General features: G+C 41.0%; 1 protein-coding gene across 2 annotated transcripts in view; it reads left to right on the forward strand.

Annotated features, from left to right (window-relative positions):
- Positions 1-23,465, forward strand: part of DCC (DCC netrin 1 receptor) — a 948,238-nt gene that overhangs the window by 630,855 nt on the left and 293,918 nt on the right. For both annotated transcript variants that reach the window (XM_084629005.1, XM_084629006.1), the window contains exon 8: positions 17,596-17,752. In XM_084629005.1, the coding sequence (XP_084485131.1) occupies positions 17,596-17,752 (157 nt within the window). The remainder of the gene's footprint in view (positions 1-17,595; positions 17,753-23,465) is intronic.

Genomic DNA, 23,465 nt, shown 5'->3' on the forward strand with positions numbered 1-23,465 from the left:
CTTTCCCCCCCTCACCTGTATCTATTACAATTGGGCCTTACTTAAGTTCAGTCAAACTAGTTTTGAAAATTTTGGGTACTTCTCCAAACACAGTAGTACACAAAAGCCTCCTCAATGTATAGATTCTTGTGCATTAATAAGTAGTAATCATGTGTTTTAATGTTCCTGGAGCTAACACTCTCCTTAGGTAGCATTTCCTTTTAACATTGAGGCCTCAGAAGTAGGAATAGATTAATGTTTTTATGTCATGCCTGAAATATCATATTTCTGCATCTGGATGTTGGATGTGTTTAGAATATCAACAGTAGAGTTGATTGTAAAATAGGATTATTTTTTCATAAACCTTTATGTGATAGATTTATTGTTGTTGTGTTGCTGAAAAACTTGGAATTTCAAAACTTTTCAGCCACTACTGAGCAGTATTGCAAGGGTGAGGGGAGCATGCTGTAGATGTCTTTACTCTGGAGCAGTTCTATTTATAAATTTAAAACATTTAGAATAAATATTTTGGATGGATTTCATTTCGCTCCATTTACACCTTGATAAAATTCAAATCCATTACTAATTAGGTAACATTGAAATTCATCCTCTTCCATTCAAACATAGTATGACCTCAAAAAAGTTACTCTCTCTATACCCACCAGAAAAATTAATATAATAAATCTTTTCAATGATAATGTGTCACAGGGTGTGTGGTGACACATTATATTTGTAAAAAGCTTTGAGATCATTGGATGAATGTCATTAAATATGTGCCCATTATCATTACTTAAATATCAACAGAGCTATGCTGATTTATATCAGCTGAGGATCTACCCCTGAATGTGAATATTCAGAATAACTTGCAACAAAAAGTTTTAAAAATCAGATTGTGACCCATGACCACCATTATATTGTATCAAGGCAATTTTTGCTGGTGATAAACTAACAAAAGAAACTTGAATCAAAAAATTCAGTCTTTTCATAGGTTTCAATTGTAATGCTTCAAAACTACTCATCACTACCCTCCTTTTTCTCAATTCCTTCCTTAACTCCCATTTTTTCCTGCAATGTCCATAGGAAGTGAGTCAATAACAACAATAATAAATAATTAAAAACACTTTAAGTTGACCATCAAGATGTGCACATGCTGAGTAGTCACAGGAACCTAACATGTCATTCCTCACACCATCCCTTTCCTGCACATGTACAGTATTATGATGATGGCAGCTATATAAGCTAGGTAGCTAGCTAGTTACTCTCTGTTACTCTTATGTGATGCAGAAGTCCATTGGTGTTTCATTACACTGTGTCAGCAACTCTTGTCAGGCCTAACATACTCACCACACCTAACACACTGTTGTCATAATCTTTATCTAAAAGATGTCATGTAAGGTATCATACGCAGACTGGTAACACACTGATCCCAAAATCATTGTGTGGTGTATGTATGAGGTGTGTACAAAGAGTTATAAAGATGTGCTAGAATTATGTTTTTAAGAGATATTTGGCAAGCAATTCATAAACCCAATCTGCCCTCAAAAAAGGAATGTGTATTTGCTTGTCTGATCAGCCTGGTCATCAAGTAGAGACAATGAAGGTATATTTACATATAAGGTAAACAAAGCTATCAAGCTAATAACTGGGGAAGGAGACAGCATCTATTCCCCAGCAGGAGAGAGAACTTAGTCTGGGCTTACTTTTCAAAGAATCCATCACAAACATTTAATGGACTATAAAGATTGGGGGGAGAGAACCCCTAAATTATCCTTCACCTAAGGAGTCAAAGAAACCAAGCACTTTGAGCTCTATGTGTTGGGTCCTGCCTAAAGGTTTAGCCACCTGCGAAGGAAGATATGATTGTGGTGAGAAAAATTCTTTGAACTAAAAACTCTAGTTTGTTAATTTGAGTTTTAGTCTTGGAAGCATATTTTTACTTTTGGTTTATTTGTAACCATTTCCATCCTTCTTTCTTACACTAAATATCACTTAAACCTCTATCCTTTTGTTAATAAACTTGTTTTACTTTTAGCATAACCAACTCAGTACTTTGATTGAAATACAGTGTTTGTTAACTCCAGTTAAGGTCATAAGTGGCTGTCTACTGTCTCTTTAAATGAACAGCAAACTTGGTAAGGTTTTGTGGTTGCTACATTTAGAGGGACTGGACACTACGAAGAAGGGTGTCACTGAGGAACTGGAGAATTGGGGTTCACTGATGGCTACCTGCTAGGCAAAATTTGGACTGGCAGAGTCCAGAGGAGTTTGCTGGTAAGGCAGACAAGCTGGTGTGTCAGGGAGCTAACACATAGCTTAGCAGAAGCAAAGCTCTCACTTGCTGAGACTAAGAGGGGTAATACCATGACTCTCAGTTCTGGGTACCGAAGCAGGGGGTCACATCCTGTTTATCCTATCGTGCAAATTAAGGCCCTGACCCTCCAAAGGGCTCTTACTGCACAGAGCTTTAAGCCTGCCTAGAGTTCTTTTGACTTCTGTGGGACTCCACATAACCAGGGATACCCTTCTCAGGATTGGTTTCAGAGTAGCAACCGTGTTAGTCTGTATTCGCAAAAAGAAAAGGAGTACTAGTGGCACCTTAGAGACTAACCAATTTATTTGAGCATAAGCTTTCGTGAGCTACAGCTCACTTCATTGAATGCATCCGATGAAGTGAGCTGTAGCTCACAAAAGCTTATGCTCAAATAAATTGGTTAGTCTCTAAGGTGCCACTAGTACTCCTTTTCTCTTCTCAGGATTGGCCCTGATACTACAAAAAGACCTGTTCACTCGCAAGGAGTCTCACTGAAGTCTCTAGAAGGAGATCTTGGCCTTAGGTTCACAGATTTTTAAGGCCGAAAGGTTATCCATTCTGACCTCCTGCATAGAACCTCATTCAGTAATTCCTGCATCTAGCCCATTAAATGTGTTTGTGCTATAGCATATCTTTCAGAAAGCAATCCAGTCTTGATATAGAGACATGCACTGGAGAATCCACCATGTTCCTAGCTAAGTTGCTCCACTATTTAATTATCTTCAGCATTAAAAGGTGCCTTATTTCCAGTCTGAATTTGTCTAGCTTCAGCTTCCAGACACTGGATCTCTGTATACCGTTTACTAATAAATTGAAGAACCATTGGCTATAAGAAATCTCTCCCTAATGTAGATATTTAGAGTCTGTGCTCAATTCACCTCTTAACCTTCTCTTGGATAAACTAAATAGATGGATCTTAAGTCTCTCACTATAAGGCAAGCTTGCAAGATCTTTGGGTTTGTTCTATACAGTTAGCACAGTTTCTGTAAAATTAACACAAAGTCTGAGCTACTCTGAAAGTTATTTATTTCTGTGGATATATCGACAAAATTGAAAAACTGTCATTTTCATTGAAAATTTCCCACAGGAAATTTCCAGTTTTCATTTAAAAAAAAATCAAATTCAAAATATTTCAGCCAAAAAACCAAAGTTTTGGTCTAAAAGTGGATGTGGTAGTTCCTCATTGGAGTTGCAGTTTATGCCTTGTGTCCCCATTATTTTTTGTAGATGAGGATCTCCAGCGGGAGTCCAAGTCCCATAATGCATCACAGGCTCCCCTTTTGGTAAAGAGAAGCTGTGCAACATAAGTCCTGGCCATGGTACATTACGGGAGACATAGTCCAACTGGAGATCCCAGCCCAAAAGGAGAATGGAGACATAAGGAGCAAACTACAACTTCCATGAGATACTCTAATTCCCATTTCTGGTATAAAACTTTCAGGTTTTTTTGCAGAGGGAACAACAAACATCTTTCCATTTTCCACATTTCAGTTAAAAAACAAAATTTCTATGTAAAGCAGACACTTGGAGAAAATATCATAACAGTTTTCTACTTAAAAACAGTTTAGATTAAAACATTTTGACCAGCCCTAATAATAAACAACTAATATTGATGACAATGATAATATTTTATCATAACAATGAATAATTAATTAATTAGTGCATCCTAGAATCCTTAAGGAACAGGCTGAAGAGATCTCTGAGCCATTAGACACTATCTTTGAGAACTCATGGAGGATGGGACAGATCCCAGAATAATGGAAAAGGGCTTATATAGTACCTAGCTATATAAAGGGGAATGAGGACAACCCAGGGAATTATAGACCAATCAGTTTATTTTTGGTACCTGGAAAGAGACTGAAGCAAATAATCAGTCAGTTTGTAAGCACCTAGAAGATAATAGGGTTATAAGTTAACAGTCTACATGGATTTGTCAAGAACAAATCATGTAAAACCAACCTAATATCCTTCTTTGACAGGGTAACAAGCCTTGTCGATAGGGGGAAACAGTAGATGTGATATATCTTGATTTTAGTAAGGCTTTTGCTACTGTCTCACATGATCTTCGCATAAAGAAAATATAGCCTAGCCAAACCTACCATAAGGTGGGTGCACAACCTGTTGGAAAACCATATTCAGAGAATAGTTATCAATGTTTCACAGTGAAGCTAGAAGAGCATATTAAGTGGGGCCCTGCTGGGATTTGTCCTGGGTCCAGTTTTATTCAATATCTTCATAAGTGATTTGGATTGTGGTACAGAGAGTGCACTTATAAAGTTTGCAGACAATATCAAGCTGGGAGGAGCTGCACACACTTTGGAGGACAGAATTAGAATGTAGAATGATCTTGACAAACTGAAGAAATGGTCTGAAATAAATAGGATGAAATTCAATAAGGACAAATGCAAAGTACAACACTTAGGAAGTAATAATCAGTTGCACAAATACAAAATGGGAAATGGCTTCTTAGGAGGGAATACTGCAGAAAAGGATCTGGGGGTTATTGTGGTTCACAAGCTAAATATGAACCAACAGTGTGACACTGTTGCCAAAAAAGTGAACATCGTTCTGGGATGCATTAGTGGGAGTGTGATAAGGAAGATGCAAGAAATAATTATTCCACTCTACTCAGCACTGATAAAGCCTCAACTGGAATATTGAGTCCAGTTCTGGACACTACACTACAAGTCCAGAGGACAGGAACAAAAATAATTAAAGGTCTAGAAAACATGACCTACAAGAAAGACTGAAAAAAAATTAGGTTTGTTTAGTCTGGAAAATAGAAGAGTGAGGGGGGACATACGAGTCTTCAAGTACATAAAAAGTTGTTATAAAGAGAAGGGTGATAAATTGTGCTCCTTATACTCTGAGGACAGGACAAGAAATAATGGACTTAAATTGCAGCAAGGGAGACTTAGGTTAGATGGGGAGGGATAGCTCAGTGGTTTGAGCATTGGCCTGCTAAACCCAGTGTTGTGAGTTCAATCCTTGAGGAGGCCATTTAGGGATCTGGGGCAAAAATTGGGGATTGGTCCTGCTTTGAGTAGGGTGTTGGACTAGATGACCTTCTGAGGTCCCTTCCAACACTGAGATTCTGTGATTAGGAAAAACTTCCTATTGTAATGGTAGTTAAGCACTGAAAGAAATTACCTAGGGAGAATGTGGAATCTCTGTCATTGTAGGCTTTTAAGAACAACTTCAACACACACCTGTCAGGGAGGGTCTAGTAAGACGTAGTCCTGCCTCAGTGCCAGGGGCTGGACTAGGTGACCTGTCAAGGTCTCTTAGGGTATGTCTACACTACGGAATAAGGTCAAATTTATAGAAGTCGTTTTTTTAGAAATCGGTTTTATATATTCGAGTGTGTCTGTCCCCACAGAAAATGCTCTAAGTGCATTAAGTGCATTAACTCTGCAGAGTGCTTCCACAATACCGAGGCAAGCATCGACTTCCAGAGTGTTGCACTGTGGGTAGCTATCCCACAGTTCCCGCAGTCTCCGCTGCCCATTGGAATTCTGGGTTGAGATCCCAAAGCCTGATAGGGCTAAAACATTGTCGCAGGTGGTTCTGGGTACATATCGTCAGGCCCCCGTTCCCTCCCTCCCTCCATGAAAGCAAGGGCAGACAATCGTTTTGCGCCTTTTTTCCTGAGTTACCTGTGCAGACGCCATACCACGGCAAGCATGGAGTCCGCTCAGGTAACCGTCACCCTATGTCTCCTGGGTGCTGGCAGACGTGGTACTGCATTGCTACACAGCAGCAGCAACCCCTTGCCTTGTGGCAGCAGACGGTACAGTACGACTGGTAGCCGTCATCGTCATGTCCAAGGTGCTCCTGGCCTGGGCAGACATGGGTGCAGGAACTAAATTTGGAGTGACTTGACCAGGTCATTCTCTTTAGTCCTGCAGTCAGTCCTATTGAACCGTCTTATGGTGAGCAGGCAGGCGATACGGATTGCTAGCAGTCCTATTGCATCATCTTCTGCCGGGCAGCCATGAGATGTGGATGGCATGCAGTCCTTCTGCACCGTCTGCTGCCAGCCAAAGATGTAAAAGATAGATGGAGTGGATCAAAACAAGAAATAGACCAGATTTGTTTTGTACTCATTTGCTCCCCCCCCCCCCGTCTAGGGGACTCATTCCTCTAGGTCACACTACAGCCACTCACAGAGAAGGTGCAGCGAGGTAAATCTAGCCATGTATCAATCAGAGGACAGACTAACCTCCTTGTTCCAATAAGAACAATAACTTAGGTGCACCATTTCTTATTGGAACTCTCCGTGAAGTCCTGCCTGAAATACTCCTTGATGTAAAGCCACCCCCTTTGTTGATTTTAGCTCCCTGAAGCCAACCCTGTAAGCCGTGTTGTCAGTCGCCCCTCTGTCTGTCAGAGCAACGGCAGACAATCGTTCCACACCTTTTTTCTGTGCAGACGCCTTACCAAGGCAAGCATGGAGGCCGCTCAGCTCACTTTGGCAATTAGGAGCACATTAAACACCACACGCATTATCCAGCAGTATATGCAGCACCAGAACCTGGCAGAGCGATACGGGGCGAGGAGGCGACGTCAGCGCAGTCACATGAGTGATCAGGACATGGACACAGATTTTTCTGAAAGCATGGGCCCTGCCAATGCAGGCATCATGGTGCTAATGGGGCAGGTTCATGCTGTGGAATGCCGATTCTGGGCTCAGGAAACAAGCACAGACTGGTGGGACCGCATAGTGTTGCAGGTCTGGGACAATTCCCAGTGGCTGCGAAACTTTCGCATGTGTAAGGGCACTTTCATGGAACTTTGTGACTTGCTTTCCCCTGCCCTGAAGCGCATGAATACCAAGATGAGAGCAGCCCTCACAGTTGAGAAGCGAGTGGCGATAGCCCTGTGGAAGCTTGCAATGCCAGACAGCTACCGGTCAGTTGGGAATCAATTTGGAGTGGGCAAATCTACTGTTGGGGCTGCTGTGATGCAAGTAGCCCACGCAATCAAAGATCTGCTGATATCAAGGGTAGTGACTCTGGGAAATGTGCAGGTCATAGTGGATGGCTTTGCTGCAATGGGATTCCTTAACTGTGGTGGGGCCATAGACGGAACCCATATCCCTATCTTGGCACCGGAGCACCAAGCCGGCGAGTACATAAACCGCAAGGGGTACTCTTCAATAGTGCTGCAAGCACTGGTGGATCACAAGGGACGTTTCACGAGCATCAACGCGGGATGGCCGGGAAAGGTACATGACGCTCGCATCTTCAGGAACTCTGGTCTGTTTCAAAAGCTGCAGGAAGGGACTTTATTCCCAGACCAGAAAATAACTGTTGAAATGCCTATATGTATCCTTGGGGACTCAGCCTACCCCTTAATGCCATGGCTCATGAAGCTGTACACAGGCAGCCTGGACGGTAGTCAGGAGCTGTTCAACTACAGGCTGAGCAAGTGCAGAATGGTGGTAGAATGTGCATTTGGACGTTTAAAGGTGCGCTGGCGCAGTTTACTGACTCGCTTAGACCTCAGCTAAACCAATATTCCCACTGTTATTACTGCTTGCTGTGTGCTCCACAATATCTGTGAGAGTAAGGGGGAGACATTTATGGCGGGGTGGGAGGTTGAGGCAAATCGTCTGGCTGCTGGTTACGCACAGCCAGACACCAGGGCGGTTAGAAGAGCACAGGAGGGCGCGGTACGCATCAGAGAAGCTTTGAAAACCAGTTTCATGACTGGCCAGGCTACGGTGTGAAAGTTCTGTTTGTTTCTCCTTGATGAAACCCCCCGCCCCTTGGTTCACTCTACTTCCCTGCAAGCTAACCACTCTCCCCTCCTCCCTTAGATCACCGCTTGCAGAGGCAATAAAGTCATTGTTGCTTCACATTCATGCATTCTTTATTCATTCATCACACAAATAGGGGGATGACTACCAAGGTAGCCCAGGAGGGGTGGTTGAGGAGGGAAGGAAAATGCCACACAGCACTTTAAGCACAGCACTTTAAAAGTTTACAACTTTAAAATTTATTGAATGCCAGTCTTCTTTTTTTTGGGCAATCCTCTGTGGTGGAGTGGCTGGTTGGCCGGTGGCCCCCCCACCGCGTTCTTGGGTGTCTGGGTGTGGAGGCTATGGAACTTGGGGAGGAGGGCGGTTGGTTACACAGGGGCTGTAGGGGCAGTCTGTGCTCCAGCTGCCTTTGCTGCAGCTCAACCATACACTGGAGCATACTGGTTTGGTCCTCCAACAGCCTCAGCATTGAATCCTGCCTCCTCTCATCATGCTGCCGCCACATTTGAGCTTCAGCCCTGTCTTCAGCCCGCCACTTACTCTCTTCAGCCCGCCACCTCTCTTCCCGGTCATTTTGTGCTTTCCTGCACTCTGACGTTATTTGCCTCCACGCATTCGTCTGTGCTCTGTCAGTGTGGGAGGACAGCATGAGCTCGGAAAACATTTCATCTCGAGTGCGTTCTTTTTTCTTTCTAATCTTCACTAGCCTCTGGGAAGGAGAAGATCCTGTGATCATTGAAACACATGCAGCTGGTGGAGAAAAAAAAGGGACAGCGGTATTTAAAAAGACACATTTTATAAAACAGTGGCTACAGTTTTTCAGGGTAAACCTTGCTGTTAACATTACATACATAGCATATGTTCTTTTGTTACAAGGTCGCATTTTGCCTCCCCCCACCGCGTGGCTACCCCCTCAACCCTCCCCCCTCCCTGTGGCTAACAGCGGGGAACATTTCTGTTCAGCTGCAGGCAAGCAGCTTAGCAGGAACAGGCTCCTCTGAATGTCCCCTGAAGAAAAGCACCCTATTTCAACCAGGAGACCATGAATGATATCTCACTCTCCTGAGGTAAAGAGTAACCTCTCCTGAGGTTCTTTATCTCACTCTCCTGAGATAAAGAACGGATGTTGTTTGAACGCCAGCAAACATACACTGCAATGCTTTGTTGTACAATGATTCCTGAGTACATGTTACTGGCCTGGAGTGGTAAAGTGTTCTACCGTGAAGGACGCAATAAGGCTGCCCTCCCCAGAAACCTTTTGCAAAGGCTTTGGGAATACATCCAGGAGAGCCGCAAATGCCAGGGCAAATTAATCCTTTCACATGCTTGCTTTTAAACCATGTATAGTATTTTAAAAGGTACACTCACCGGAGGTCCCTTCTCCGTCTGCTGGGTCCAGGAGGCAGCCTTGGGTGGGTTCGGGGGGTATTGGCTCCAGGTCCAGGGTGCGAAACAGTTCCTGGCTGTCAGGAAAACCGGTTTCTCTGCTTGCTTGCTGTGAGCTAGCTACAACCTCATCATCATCATCATCATCTTCTTTGTCCCCAAAACCTGCTTCCGTGTTGTCTCCATCTCCATTGAAGGAGTCAAACAACACGGCTGGGGTAGTGGTGGCTGAACCCCCTAAAATGGCATGCAGCTCATCATAGAAGCAGCATGTTTGGGGATCTGACCCGGAGCAGCCGTTCGCCCCTCTGGTTTTCTGGTAGGCTTGCCTCAGCTCCTTAAGTTTCACGCGGCACTGCTTTGGATCCCTGTTATGGCCTCTGTCCTTCATGCCCTGGGAGATTTTGACAAAGGTTTTGGCATTTCGAAAACTGGAACGGAGTTCTGATAGCACAGATTCCTCTCCCCATACAGCGATCAGATCCCGGACTTCCCGTTCGGTCCATGCTGGAGCTCTTTTGCGATTCTGGGACTCCATCATGGTCACCTCTGCTGATGAGCTCTGCATGGTCACCTGCAGCTTGCCACGCTGGCCAAACAGGAAATGAGATTCAAAATTTCGCAGTTCTTTTCCTGTCTACCTGGCCAGTGCATCTGAGTTGAGAGTGCTGTCCAGAGCGGTCACAATGGAGCACTCTGGGATAGCTCCCGGAGGCCAATACCGTTGAATTGTGTCCATAGTACCCCAAATTCGACCTGGCAAGGCCGATTTAAGTGCTAATCCACTTGTCAGAGGTGGAGTACGGAAATCGATTTTAAGAACCCTTTAAGTCGAAATAAAGGGTTTCATCGTGTGGACGGGTGCAGGTTTACATCAATTTAACGCTGCTAAATTCGACCTAAAGTCCTAGTGTAGACCAGGGCTTACAGTCCTACATTTCTATGATTCTATTATTAAAAACAAGATTTCCAAGTGTAAAATGTGATACTGAGTGCCTTTATTTTCAAATATCCTAACTGAAACACACAAAAACCCGTGCCTGGCCTGTGCCAGCTGAATCGGACTTCTGGGGCTCGGGCTGCAGAGTTGTTTAACTGCAGTGTAGATGTTCAGGTGCAGACTGGAGCTTGGGTGGGACAGTCCCATAGCTTGGACTGAAGCCCGAAACCAAACACCTACACCACGCCTACACCGCAGTCCCTTAGCCGAAGCCCCGCAAGCCCTAGTCAGCTGGTACGGGCCAGCTGGGGGTGTCCACTTGCAGTGTAGACATACTCTAAGTGGCCTGATTTTCAGAAGCTAAGTGCTCAGCAGTTTTGTAAAATCTGACCCCATTATGGTGTTAAGCTGACACCCAAAAATTGAGACACCCAGAATTACTAGTCACTCCTGAAAATATGGGCCATGATTTTTTTTAAATTATTTTTTTGGATTTGCTGTTATTGGCCACTGTTGGAATTACATTTGAACCTTTTTTATCTTTTGTGTGAGGGGGTGTACATTTTATTAGTAATAAAGACATATAGAATGTTGCCATCGATCTAGAAAAAATCATAACTAAATTGCAATAGGCATAATTGTCCCTAATTATGAGTGATTGCCTCCTGTATCTCTATGTAAAGTTTGAGTATGTTGCATATCGAACTTTTTGTGTTTTGTCGACAAGTAATTTTAACATCTGCAATTATATGCCGTTTCCTGTCACTGGTAAGTAACTTTTTCACACAGTAATACTCTTTCACAGCAGAAGCGTTATTTTTGTTAAGAAAAATATTTAACACATCATTATTTCACAAACTCCAGAAATTAATATTTTTCTATTTAAAGTGACAGTAAATGAGATGGCGGTTGATGCATGTCCACGATTTATGATTACATAATGAGTTTTTATTACCTTAATTAATCATTGCTAGTAGTTATTCCTTTCATTTGCCTACTTACTGGGTTTTAAGTACAAGAGCCGTTCTCGCCAATGAGCCCTTTTTATGCTTTACAGCTTTACTGTCAATTTCCCCTCTCCGATACATTAAAAAAATGAGATTAGCCAGGTTGTTGGCATGGTAACAAATTAATGTGCTAGCCCACTGACCATACTTCACTCCAAAATGAGAGTTTTAATCTGAAGGTAGATATTGCGTCCACTCTCAGTTTGAGCAGGGCAGAAACAATTGGGAGAGAAAGTGCTATATAGGGTAGAAGGAGACACGTGCTGAATAAATTTGTTTCACACAACCTGTATCTCAAACTGCATTCCAGAATTAAATTATATGTAATAGCAGAGAGACAAAGTAAGTGATATAATCAAAGGAATGGGAAGATGTTTTAAATGAAGATCATGAAAATACATGAAATGGAGAAGAAACAGAGATACAGAAAGGCTGTTCCACATGGCAAGACAGGAGAGAAGGTGGCTGTTACATAGCGAGATTGTGGAAATCGAAATGGTGCTTGTAGAGTAGAAAAGTGAAATCCAGGAGCTACAGTTGACTGTCCATTAGGTAGGTTTAAACACAGAGGATTATTTTTAATTGCATCCTGAAATGAGCGTGAAACTAGTAGAGCTGTCTGAAGGAGGGAGGTGACGTGTCTGTGCTTCAAATCTGTGGAAATGTGGACAGGTGGTTTATTTTATTTGTTGTTCCTACAGCACCTTCACTGCTCGCAGCAATTACGCTTTGGCTAGATGGTTGCAACTCTTCCATCTGGATCAAGACCTCACTATAGTTCCCAAATCCCAATATTCTCTTCATAGGGCTGCACTTGAAGTCCACTTGGAAAATTCAGCTAGTGCAGAATATGGTTGGTTGCTGTGCTTGCTCACTGCTGCTTCCCACAGAGAGCATGTTGCTCTGTGTTCATGGAAGGCAGGTGAGATTCCAGAGGACTGGAAAAGGGCAAATACAGTGCCAATCTATAAAAAGGGGAATAAGGACAACCCAGGGAATTGCAGACCAGTCAATTTAACTTCAGTACCCAGAAAGATAATGGAGCAAATAATTAAGCAATCAATTTGCAGACACCTAGAAGATAATAAGGTGATAAGTAACAGCATGGTTTTGTCGAGAACAAATCATGTCAAACCAACCGAATAGCTTTCTTTGACAGGGTAACAAGCCTTGAGGATGGGGGAAGCAGTAGACGTGATCTATCTTGACTTTAGTAAAGCTTTTGACACTGTCTCGCATGATGTTCTCATAAACAAACGAGGAAAATACAACCTAGATGGAGCTACCGTAAGGTGGGTGCATAATTGGTTAGAAAATTGTTCCCAAAGAGTAGTTATCAGTGGTTCACAGTCAAGTTGGAAAGGCATATTGAGTGGGATCCCACAGGGGTCAGTTCTGGGTCAAGTTCTGTTTAATATCTTTATCAATGATTTAGATAATGGCATAGAAAGTGCACTTATAAAGTTTGCAGATGATGCCAAGTTGGGAGGGGTTGCAAGTGCTTTGGAGGATAGGATTAAAATTCAAAATGATCTGGACAAACTGGAGAAGTGGTCTGAAGTAAATAGGATGAAATTCCACAAGGACAAATGCAAAGTACTCCACTAAGGAGGGAACAATCACTTGTACACATACCAAATGGGAAATGACTGCCTAGGAAGGAGTACTGTAGAGAGGGATCTGGGGGGTCATAGTGGATCACAAGCTAAATATAAATCAACAATGTAACACTGTTGCAAAAAAAGCAAACATCATTCTCCTCTTTTCTGATTAGGCCTCAGTGTATTGTGACGAGGTCTGGGCGCCACATTTCAAGAAAGATGTGGCCAAACTGGAGAAAGTCCAGAGAAGAGCAACAAAAATGATTAAAAGTCTAGAAAACATGACCTATGAGGGGAGATTGAAAAAACTGTGTTTGTTTAGTCTTGAGAAGAGAAGACTGAGAGGGGACATGGTTGCAGTTTCAAGTACATAGAAGATTGTTACAAGAGAAAAAGTGTTATCTTTAACCTCTGAGGATAGAACCAGAAGCGATGGGCTTAAACTGTAGCAAGGGCAGTTTAAGTTGGACATTAGGAAAAACTTCCTAACTGTCAGGGTGATTAAGCACTGGAATAAATTGCCTAGGGAGGTTATGGAATCTCCATCATTGGAGATTTTTAAGAGCAGGTTAGACAAACACTTGTGAGGGATGGTCTAGATAATATTTAATTCTGCCTTGAGTGCAGGGTTCTGGAGTAGAAGACCTCTTGAGGTCTTTACTCACTGGCTGCTAGTTTTGTTCTGGTGCAAATAAACTTGCTGGTTTAATGGATAGCGGTGTAAGTGCCTTATTTGAACAATGGCGTTTCACCTCCTGGGACTCCATGGCAGCTGAGATCAGCTGTGGCATAACATTGGTTTAGCCTAATTGGGACTGAGGAAGGCATTTACAGGAAGGAATCTTGACTTCACAACTTGTTTTATCACTGAACTTTGGTTTGACAGAGCCATAGTCTGTTGATTTTCCAGCAAGCTTATCTATTTCTACTAGACTTTTCAGAAAGGAGTAGTTTAGGTCGAATGTATTCTAGGGGGTGCTATCTACAGTATTGTCAGCCCCAAACATTCAAAAATCACGAGTGAAGTCCCCCAAACTCATGAGAGTGGCTTAAAATTCATGCTATATTTTTTAAAAGATAATAAATATTGTATAATTTTTATTTGCCTTTTGGATTTTCAGCCTTAGGGTGCACTTGTTTCTTATTTTCAAGCTACCCTCTACAATCCTGAGGTCCTTAGAGGGACAAATAGTGCACAGACCCCACACCCCACCAAGCCCCCCACAGTTGATACTTATTGCCTAGGGGGCTGCCTTTGGTAATCAAATACGGCACCCTGGGCCCCACCAGCACCCGTTGTGGGGCCAACCTTCCACCATTCTTGCGAGAGTCCTACCTCTGGCTTACCACTGACCTCCGCAATCCCACTCCATCTGCGCTTCGCAGTGTTTGAATCCTCTCCCACCCTCACCTCCCTGTCCCTGCTTTTCCTGTCTGGGCTTGTCCCCTTTCAACCCTTCCGGTTCCAGGGGAGGAGTCAGCATGGCCATCTGACCCATTCCCCCCTTTTGCAACACCTTTTGTTGTTCTCTCCCCTCCACACCCATAGAGCCCCGTTCCCTTTCCCTCAGCCAGCCGGACAACATCTTCCCTGCTTAAAGGTGCGGCATGATCAAATGCATAGGGTAGATCAGAGAAAATGTTGCCCTTAATTTCTATAAAATAGTTTGGTGATATACAGATGGTTCTGCCTATGCCCTATTCATAAGAACTTCCTGTGTCAAAGCTGCCTGTGCACCTAACTCCGACACACCTCCCATTTCCCACAGGACTTTTGTCCTGCAGGGATGGATCCTATGGCCAGAATTTTCAGAGGAGTTCAGTTCTCACAACTGGGGCCAGAGTTTCAAAAGAGCTCAGCCAGATTAATAATCTGGCCTGTTTATTTAGGTGCCTAAATGGGAACTGAGCTCTCTTGACAATGTGGCCCTATGTTCATCCGCTGCTATGGTCTCCACTGAATCTTGTGTAGTAATTTATGCCTCTGCAAAGTGGCTCAGAACTGTCATGTTTTACACTCACTTTACATAGGAGTAAATGATTACTCCAGGTGCCAAGACAGTAGAGAAATGTCCACTGTTTACAGAGTGGGAACAAATGGGACAAATTCATCCCTAATCAGACGCAAGCGACTTCATCCAGTGTATTCATATGAAACTTTAAAGGATTTTAGGATATTACTTGTTGAGATAAATGGCAAGTTAACAGGTTATTTCTATATTATAAGTATAAATACATGTTTACTATTTGCTGCTAACAACCATAAAAGTGAAATAGATTTTACTGGAGTTAGCAGAAAATGCATATTTCAAACACTACAGTATTTACTGAAAGCAATAAGGAGTGGGTAGACCCTCCAGCTCCCAACCTTGATGTGTTTCCCCTCGGAACTTTCATTACCCTACTCAAAGTTGGTGTTGATCTTACAAAATCTGTCAACTTAATAAAATTTCTATCTTATCATTCAACTAAAAACATAGCAAAGGTTCTTGGTGCTTCCATAATGTACTTATGCAGTCTAGCATTCATTAATAGGCCTGATTAAGGCGTGTGGCATTGGTGTTGATATACAAATTAGACCAAAACTCAGAATCTCTCTTAGTATTGCAAATCAGCTGTCATTCCATTGCAACAAATGGAGTTGCACCGCTGTAAGATGTGAGTGGAGAATTTCACTTGTTGTGCATTTGTACAGCTCCTAGCACAAATCAGCCCTGTTCAGGACTGGGACTTCTAGGAAATACAACTATCATAGAACAAATAATAAAATAATATTAGTTAATCAGCCCCAGGTGTCAAGAGCTGTCAAGACTACGGCCTTTCTTTTCCACCAGATAGTGCATGAGGAATATCATAGAGAAATTCCATGGGTCTCACAATTCTTCCACTGAGGACAATTATCCTTCAAGCATTACTACTTTTTAATGGACCCCACCATACTGAGTATTGTATTTAATAGAAAGGAGTATTTCTTCTCATGAAAATAGTCAAAAGATGTGGCCATATTTTGGACATCTCGTTAATAGCAAGGGTTCCAGAATTTGAGGATGAGGACATGCAAATAAGTTCATTGGTTGATCTAATATTCAATGCAAATTACTTTTTTTTTGCATTTTTATGAACACATCAAGCCATCCTTTATATGCCATTTAGATAACACAGTTCATGAACTGTTAACCAGCCCAGTGTAAGTTAATGTCTATAACACTGTTCACAGCACACACCAAAAAATAAAAAGAGGTTGCGGACAGCCATCGGGCTTATTGCTTTGTGGCCAATAAAGCTGAACAGTTATGAAAAAAGTAATTTCTTTAGGTGCACCATCAGTGGCAAATTTCTGATTTTAAATGATGCATTCTGTTTCTTTAAGTGGCTTATGTCAGGCTCCTGGTCTGCTTATTTTGTACTATACTACGGTGAGCCAGCTTTTTTTTTTTCTCATTGAAGTTTATAAAACATATCAAAGATGCCTGTCTGCTACTCTGTGGGCATTTGATAGTATTTAAAATAACAACACAACAAAACCAAAACCAATAATAAATGTGCAGAGGAAAACTCCACCCCTAGCACATCCCACCAGGGGGACTTCCCCACAAAGCTTGCATCCTCCATAAACAATCACTCCCTTTGGGCCCCCACACACACCTTTTGGACACTTGACCAGAAACACGGATCATTGAAAAAGTTATAAGAATATGCTGGTATTCTATGAGTGGCTGTGCTTCTCCATGACAACAGTTAAGGAAGTTGTGACTGTGGTAACAGCAACCGGCCTGGGAGATTAAGCATTGGATTTCACATTAGGTCAGAAAGGAAAAAAAAGGTTGTGGATGCTGGTTATGGAGTTTGCATGCTAAAACAATATGTAGCTGGAACCGCAACCAATAAGACAAACATTTAGTGTTCAACACACACAAATACTTTTGTAAATTTTACAACCTGAAACCCTGACCTAGCCATTTACTCGTTTTACTGTTTATACACCTGGTGTGTTTGACTTTTTTTTTTTTTTTTGAAACTCAACAACAGATGCTCAGATGTACCAATATTAAAACTGAAATCTGAGTTTCCATTCTGCTTTTTATTGTATTGCACTTGGGAGCAATCATCCACTAAGTAATTCATAGAAGAGTTCTTAGTTTCTGCCTTTCCCAGTCCAATAAGGGTGGTTCTTGTGGAAAATGGATTTTTAAGAGTTGCTAAAAAATTTTTGTTTGTCAGATAACTAAAAATCTCTGTGTGAGCAATGCAATTTTTATGAGTTTTGTGATCATACATGTAAGAGAGAAGCTCTGAACATTAGCAGGACAGTAGCTCATCTAATATATGTTTGTTGCTGTTGAACTTTGTGGATTATTGCTTGCACAGAATGTTGTATTTTTGAACTTTGTGGATTATTGCTTGCACAGAATGTTGTATTTTAAAGTGTGGTTTTACTGTCAGTTTTCTCTTTTTTTCCCCTCCCATTCATTTTATTCACACACTTCCATTTCACATTGGCCCTTTGTTTTGTAACACATCAGTTGTGCCAACTACACTGCTTCCCACCAGCCCTGAATCCCCTGTTCCACCAACCTCTCTGATTGATTCCTCTCCTTCCCCTTCAGCTATCCCAAGTTCCAGTGTCCTCCCCTCTGCTCCCCGAGATGTGGTCCCTGTTTTGGTCTCCAGTCGATTTGTCCGTCTCAGTTGGCGCCCACCTGCAGAAACTAAAGGGAATATCCTGGCATACACTGTCTACTTCTCCAGGGAAAGCATCAACAGGTAGGTGCCAATGACTAAGATGACTTAAGCAGCCCACTACTGTTATCAGGGTGATCATGGTCCTAAAGCTGCGCAAGGTTTTTAATAGTGTCTCACAAACTATTCTTGAGGTTTTGGATACAATACTTTACAATAATAGCCAGTATGAAGACTGAGATTGTCTATTGTAATTTATCTAAGTTCATATACCATGCTTAGTACCTTGATAACAGAGCACCTTTCTGGCTAGGAGGGTAGTATATTGATTGTAGCTTATGCAATCCCAATTTACTTGCAACAACTTTATCGTCTTAATTTCTTGTCTAATATATGGCTAGTAGATTAGCACATTTAACTTTCATTTCCCTCTGGAGAAACAGGTTCAAATTCTGTTAAAATCACAAGTGAAAGTAAATTTGGTGAGCTTTCCTTAATTGATAAAGGAGGATAGCTCCAGCAAAAAAGCCAATGTCTAATTCAGCACTGGTGTAAAATGGAGTAACAAGAATGGGTGCAAGAGTGGTACAGGTATTACAGGGGAGAACTGAGATGTTAACAGCAGAGTTGTGTTTTGGAGATTGCACTGTGCTATGCCTCAGTTTCATAAGTATTTATAATTGTACATTGAAAAGCTGTTCTGTAATAAAGATGTTGTGGGGGTCTTGTTTGTTGCTCACACGATTCCCTGTCTAATGTGCTCAGGGTACATGTGAAAAAGATGCTTTTAGTTTAGTTTTGTTTTTCTAATGGGCAAAATCAGCCTGAGATCTGAGAGTTAAGATGGATTTTCCCTTCCTTCACATCATTGTCTACTAAACGTCACTTTCACCTTAACTGCACTTGTAATACACCTCAACTGTGTGATGGTTAATGGTATTCTTGCAGGAGCCAGAAGAACACAGATTCTGAGGGTGAATTAGAATGAAACCTATATTGATTTGAGAAGTAAATGAATTTGCAATGGAATCATTGAGAACTAATATACTTGGCACCCCAGGACCATTTTGTATAGTCATTTTCCCCAAAAACCTTTTCCCACATTTTGATCTCATTTTATGAGGTGGAGTAGCATCTGCAAAGAGAGATTTTTAGGTTTAGCCTTGGGTTCTTTTGGGAACTATGCCTTATCCACAGTGAAGTATGTGCTTAGCTATGAAGGGCCCAGTCCCATTCTCTCATTGTTTACTTGTACTCTCCTGTCTGTCTGTAACCATCTGTTATCTCTTATCTTACACTTATAGTGTAAGCCTCTTGGAGCAGGGACTGTGTGTTCTTTGTTTGTGCAGTGCTTAACACAATGCGGTCCTGATCCATATCTAGGGCTCAGAGGCGCTACTTTAATACTACTAATCAATAATAATTAATACAGTCTTACCAAAGAAGAAACTCCCCTTTTGGAGATTAGCATGTGCAAAAAACTGCAGGGTTTGGCCCTTTATCTCTAGCATTATATGTTTTATTTGATGATGCTACAATAATGTCAGGATTTTTAAGAAAAATAGTGCTATGCACTGCACAGAACAAACAGAAACCTACAATTATTACAGAAATTCTTACAGCAAGAGTCAAACCATTCTCTTTAATGGAAAACTGCACCCATTTTGCTCAGCAGAATACCCTGCAAGTACACAGTGCCCACAGCACAACTTCCTGAAATATGATGTCATTTGTGGGAGCCCTGTGGAGCCTCTATAAAGGTGAAGAGGAATGATGGGCTTCTGTTGAAAATACAGCCCTAGGAGTCAGGGTTGTTGGGTTTTATTCATGGGTCTGCCACAGACTTCTCTGTGACCTTGTGTTGTGAAGATAATATATGGATAGGGCTGTCAAACGATTACAAATATAATCACAATTAATTGCACGATTAAAAAAATTGTGATTAATCACAGTTTTAATTGCACTGTTAAGAATAGAATACCAATTTAAATTAACCATATTTTAGATGTTTTTCTACATTTTCAAATACATTCATTTCAGTTACAGCACAGAATACAAATTGTACAGTGCTCACTTTATATTATTATTTTTATTACAAATATTTGCACTGTAAAAAAGATAAAATAATATTTTTCAATTTACGTCATACAAGAACTGTGGTGTAATCTCTTTATTGTGAAAGTGCAACTTACAAATTTAGAATTATTATTAGTAAAACCTTTAGCGTGTACAGGTGAAAGCATGAATGTGCATACAAATGTTTAGCAGATCTGGCACGTAAATACCTTGCAATGCTGGCTACAACAGTGCCATGCAAACACCTGTTCTCACTTTCAGTGACATTGTAAATAAGAAGCAGGCAGCAGTATCTCCCATAAATATAACCAAACTTTTTTGTCTTAGCGATTGGCTGAACAAGAAGTAGGACTGAGTAGACTTGTAGACTCTTAAGTTTTACATTGTTTTGTTTTTGAGTGCAGTTAGGTAAAAATATGTATAATAAATTTAAATTGGTATTCTATTATTGTTTAACAGTGCAATTAAAACTGTGATTGATTCACTAGATTTAAAAAAATAGTCACAATTTGTTTCGCATTAATCGCTTGCATTAAATAAGATTAATTTACAGGCCTATCAATTAAAGATTCTAAGGTATTCTTAGATACTACAGAAATTGGGGATATATAAGTAACTAAGATAGCTAGAACATGCTAACCACTGTGTGAGGAGCTGACTGTTCTTAAAATCCAATTTAGATCAGCGGATGCTCAGCATGTTACACAATCAATCCATCAGTAGGGCCCCATGTCTATCATGGATTCCACGACTTTCCGTGAACTCCGTGACTTGTGCAGTGGCCAGTGTGGCTGACCCCAGGACCGCCCAAGCAGCTGGCTCTGGGTCAGCTGCTCTGGTGGCCACAGAGCCTGCCACACCATCCGTTACTGGCGCAGCTCTGCAGCCAGCCACGTTGGCATCCCCGCAGCATGCAGCGGTCTCTGGGGCGGCCAGAGCAGCTGCTGCTCCCCACAGCAGCGGCCCCCAGGCGCCTCCCTCACCTCCGATTTAGTCAGGGGTATTTATAATATAAGTCATGAGATAGGTCATGGCTGTGAATTTTTGTTTATTGCCCGTGACCTCTCCGTGACTTTTACTAAAAATACCTGTGACTAAATCGTTGCATTATCCATTAGCTATCTCAGTTTGGGCACCGAACAATTGATGCTCCCAAATAAATGGACATTCTTGAAAATATGGATGTTAACATCTGTGCTTCAATTTCCTCAACTATAAACTAGGGATAATAATACCACCCATACTGCACATGGGAACTTTCAGAACTGATGTTATAAAATGCTTTGGGATTTGAGGATGGAAGGGATGGTAACAATGCAAAGCATTATTACAATTATTTCTCATCTGCTTTAATGCCATACTGAATCAGACCAGTGGTCCATCTAGCCCAATATCCTGTTTTCAACAATGGCCAGTAACAGCTTAACATTGAAAAGAATACTTCAGTATTTAAATATGAAATATTTATATAAAACTACTGTTATTTTTTTAAGATTCCAAGATATATCCATATCTATATCTGTATCTGTGTAGTAAGGGCCTCCAATTCCCTTACACTGGTTGAATATTTTCTTCCATTTAATTTCAGTAACACTACTCACAGAGGGTAAGGCACTATTCAATGTGAGGGTGTCAGACTCTAGCCCTAACCCAGGTATGGAAGTTGTTAACACTCCCTTGCAGAGGGTTTTCATGCTTCCAAAATTTAAAAAAAAAAATCTTTTTAGCAAGATGGCAGCCTCCAGCGTTTAGCTTAAAGATGCCAATTGTAATTAAAAACTTTCTTAAAAAATAAATTTCACAGTTTAGCCATGGCGAGAACTGCCTCTGGTCTTCTGAACTTTCAGCCTGTGAGGCTGAACCAAATGAATGTAGTTTTCCTTTAAGCACTTGCATAGACTACTGAGTCATTTATTGTTTATATGTTATTTTTACAGAAGAGCTATTTTTCTCCTTACAAAAATAGTGGATCTGACATTAACCTCAGGCATGCAAAGAAATTGTCAGGCAAATTACTGTAACTCGAGAGTAAGAAGCTCTTCCCAGTTTGAGAATAACAGTAATTTTGTGTGACGATTGACAGTACCAGTAATGCTAGGGATATGTATAAGTCCATACCATCAAACTTCTTTAGAGCCAATCTTTAGTTGTACAAAGAAAAGGAGTACTTGTGGCACCTTAGAGACTAACCAAGTTAGTCTCTAAGGTGCCACAAGTACTCCTTTTCTTTTTGGAATACAGACTAACATGGCTGCTATTCTGAAACCTTTAGTTGTACAGTAACTACTGGGTGACATCCATCTCACAGGTTTGAGAAGCAGATTGAGAAATCTCCTCAGTTTGTACACTTGCTAGGTTGAACCTATTGCCTCACTGCTAATCCAGCTTTCCAGTAAATGAATTTTAAACTTTCCCCATCAGCTTTCTTGTATTACATGCTGTTATTGGATGCCAAAGAGCCAGGCAAGTCTTTGAACTTGAGCTAATAGGAACAGTGGATTGCTGAAAACAAGCTGGACTCTTTTCAAGAATGTCTTTCCTTACCAGACACTAAAAACATCTAAAGGGGAAAGAGAGGGAGAAGTTTGTGTAGTGTGGGGCTGCAATTTGAACAAGAGGGCTCCCTGACTCAACATTTCTAAAGAGAAACCCCTTTGGAAGTGAAGCATTTATCATATACCCTCACCTTTGGTGTGTTTTTGATGGCCTGCTTTTTAATCTTCGCACTTGGGTAGGCTTGCTTCAGGGGATCAAACACTGAAATGGTTTTGCTTGCTGATAAGGAAAGCACTTACAGGTAAAGGGCAGGGTTTTTTATTCTTATAAGTATGATAAAACAAACCTAAATCTATTAGGAAATAAATAAATAAAGACCACAGAACACACCTGCATCCAAAAGAATATCTGCATGAGAAAATATGTTCGTTTAAAAGACATCATGCTTTCAAACTATCTGCTGACATATTGAAAGGAAAAATAAACATGATTCAAAGGAACAGGTGACCAAAAGTAATGATAAACATCTGTTAGTGGGTGCTAATGTTTATCTTCTCCATTAAAATATCATGAAAATATCATGTCAAACTTTTAAAAATAATGGTAAAATTTTCAACCGTGCCAGAGTCACTTGGGAGGCTAAAGCATTGTCTACATGGGAAAGCTTTGTTCAGTGTAAACTAGGTTGCAGATTTAAATGGATATTGTTATACAAGTATATTCTGGCTTTTATGGTTTAGTTTAAACTAGGGCTCTCAAGCGATTAAAAACATTAATTGTGATTAATGACATGGTTGATAAAATTAATCGTGATTAATTGTGCTGTTAATAATAGAATATCATTTATTTAAATATTTTTGGATGTTTTTTCCCTTTTCAAATATATTGATTTCAATTATAACACAGAATACAAAGTGTACAGTGCTCACTTTATATTATTATTTTTACTACAAATATTTGCACTGTAAAAAGCAAAAGTAATAGTATTTTTCAAATCTCCTAGTACAAGTACTGTAGTGCAATCTCTTTATCATGAACATTGAACATGTTGAATTATGTACAAAAAATAACTGATTTCAAAAATAAAACAATGTAAAACTTTAGCGCCTAGAAGTCCACTCAGTCCTACATCAGCCAATCTCTCAGAAAAACAAGTTTGGTTACAATTTGCAGGAGGTAATGCTGCCAGCTTCTTGTTTAAAATGTCACCTGAAAGTGAGAACAG

The sequence above is a fragment of the Lepidochelys olivacea genome, assembly GCF_965140295.1.
Source record: "Lepidochelys olivacea isolate rLepOli2 genome assembly, chromosome: 5".
In the NCBI taxonomy this organism is placed as follows: Eukaryota; Metazoa; Chordata; order Testudines; family Cheloniidae; genus Lepidochelys; species Lepidochelys olivacea.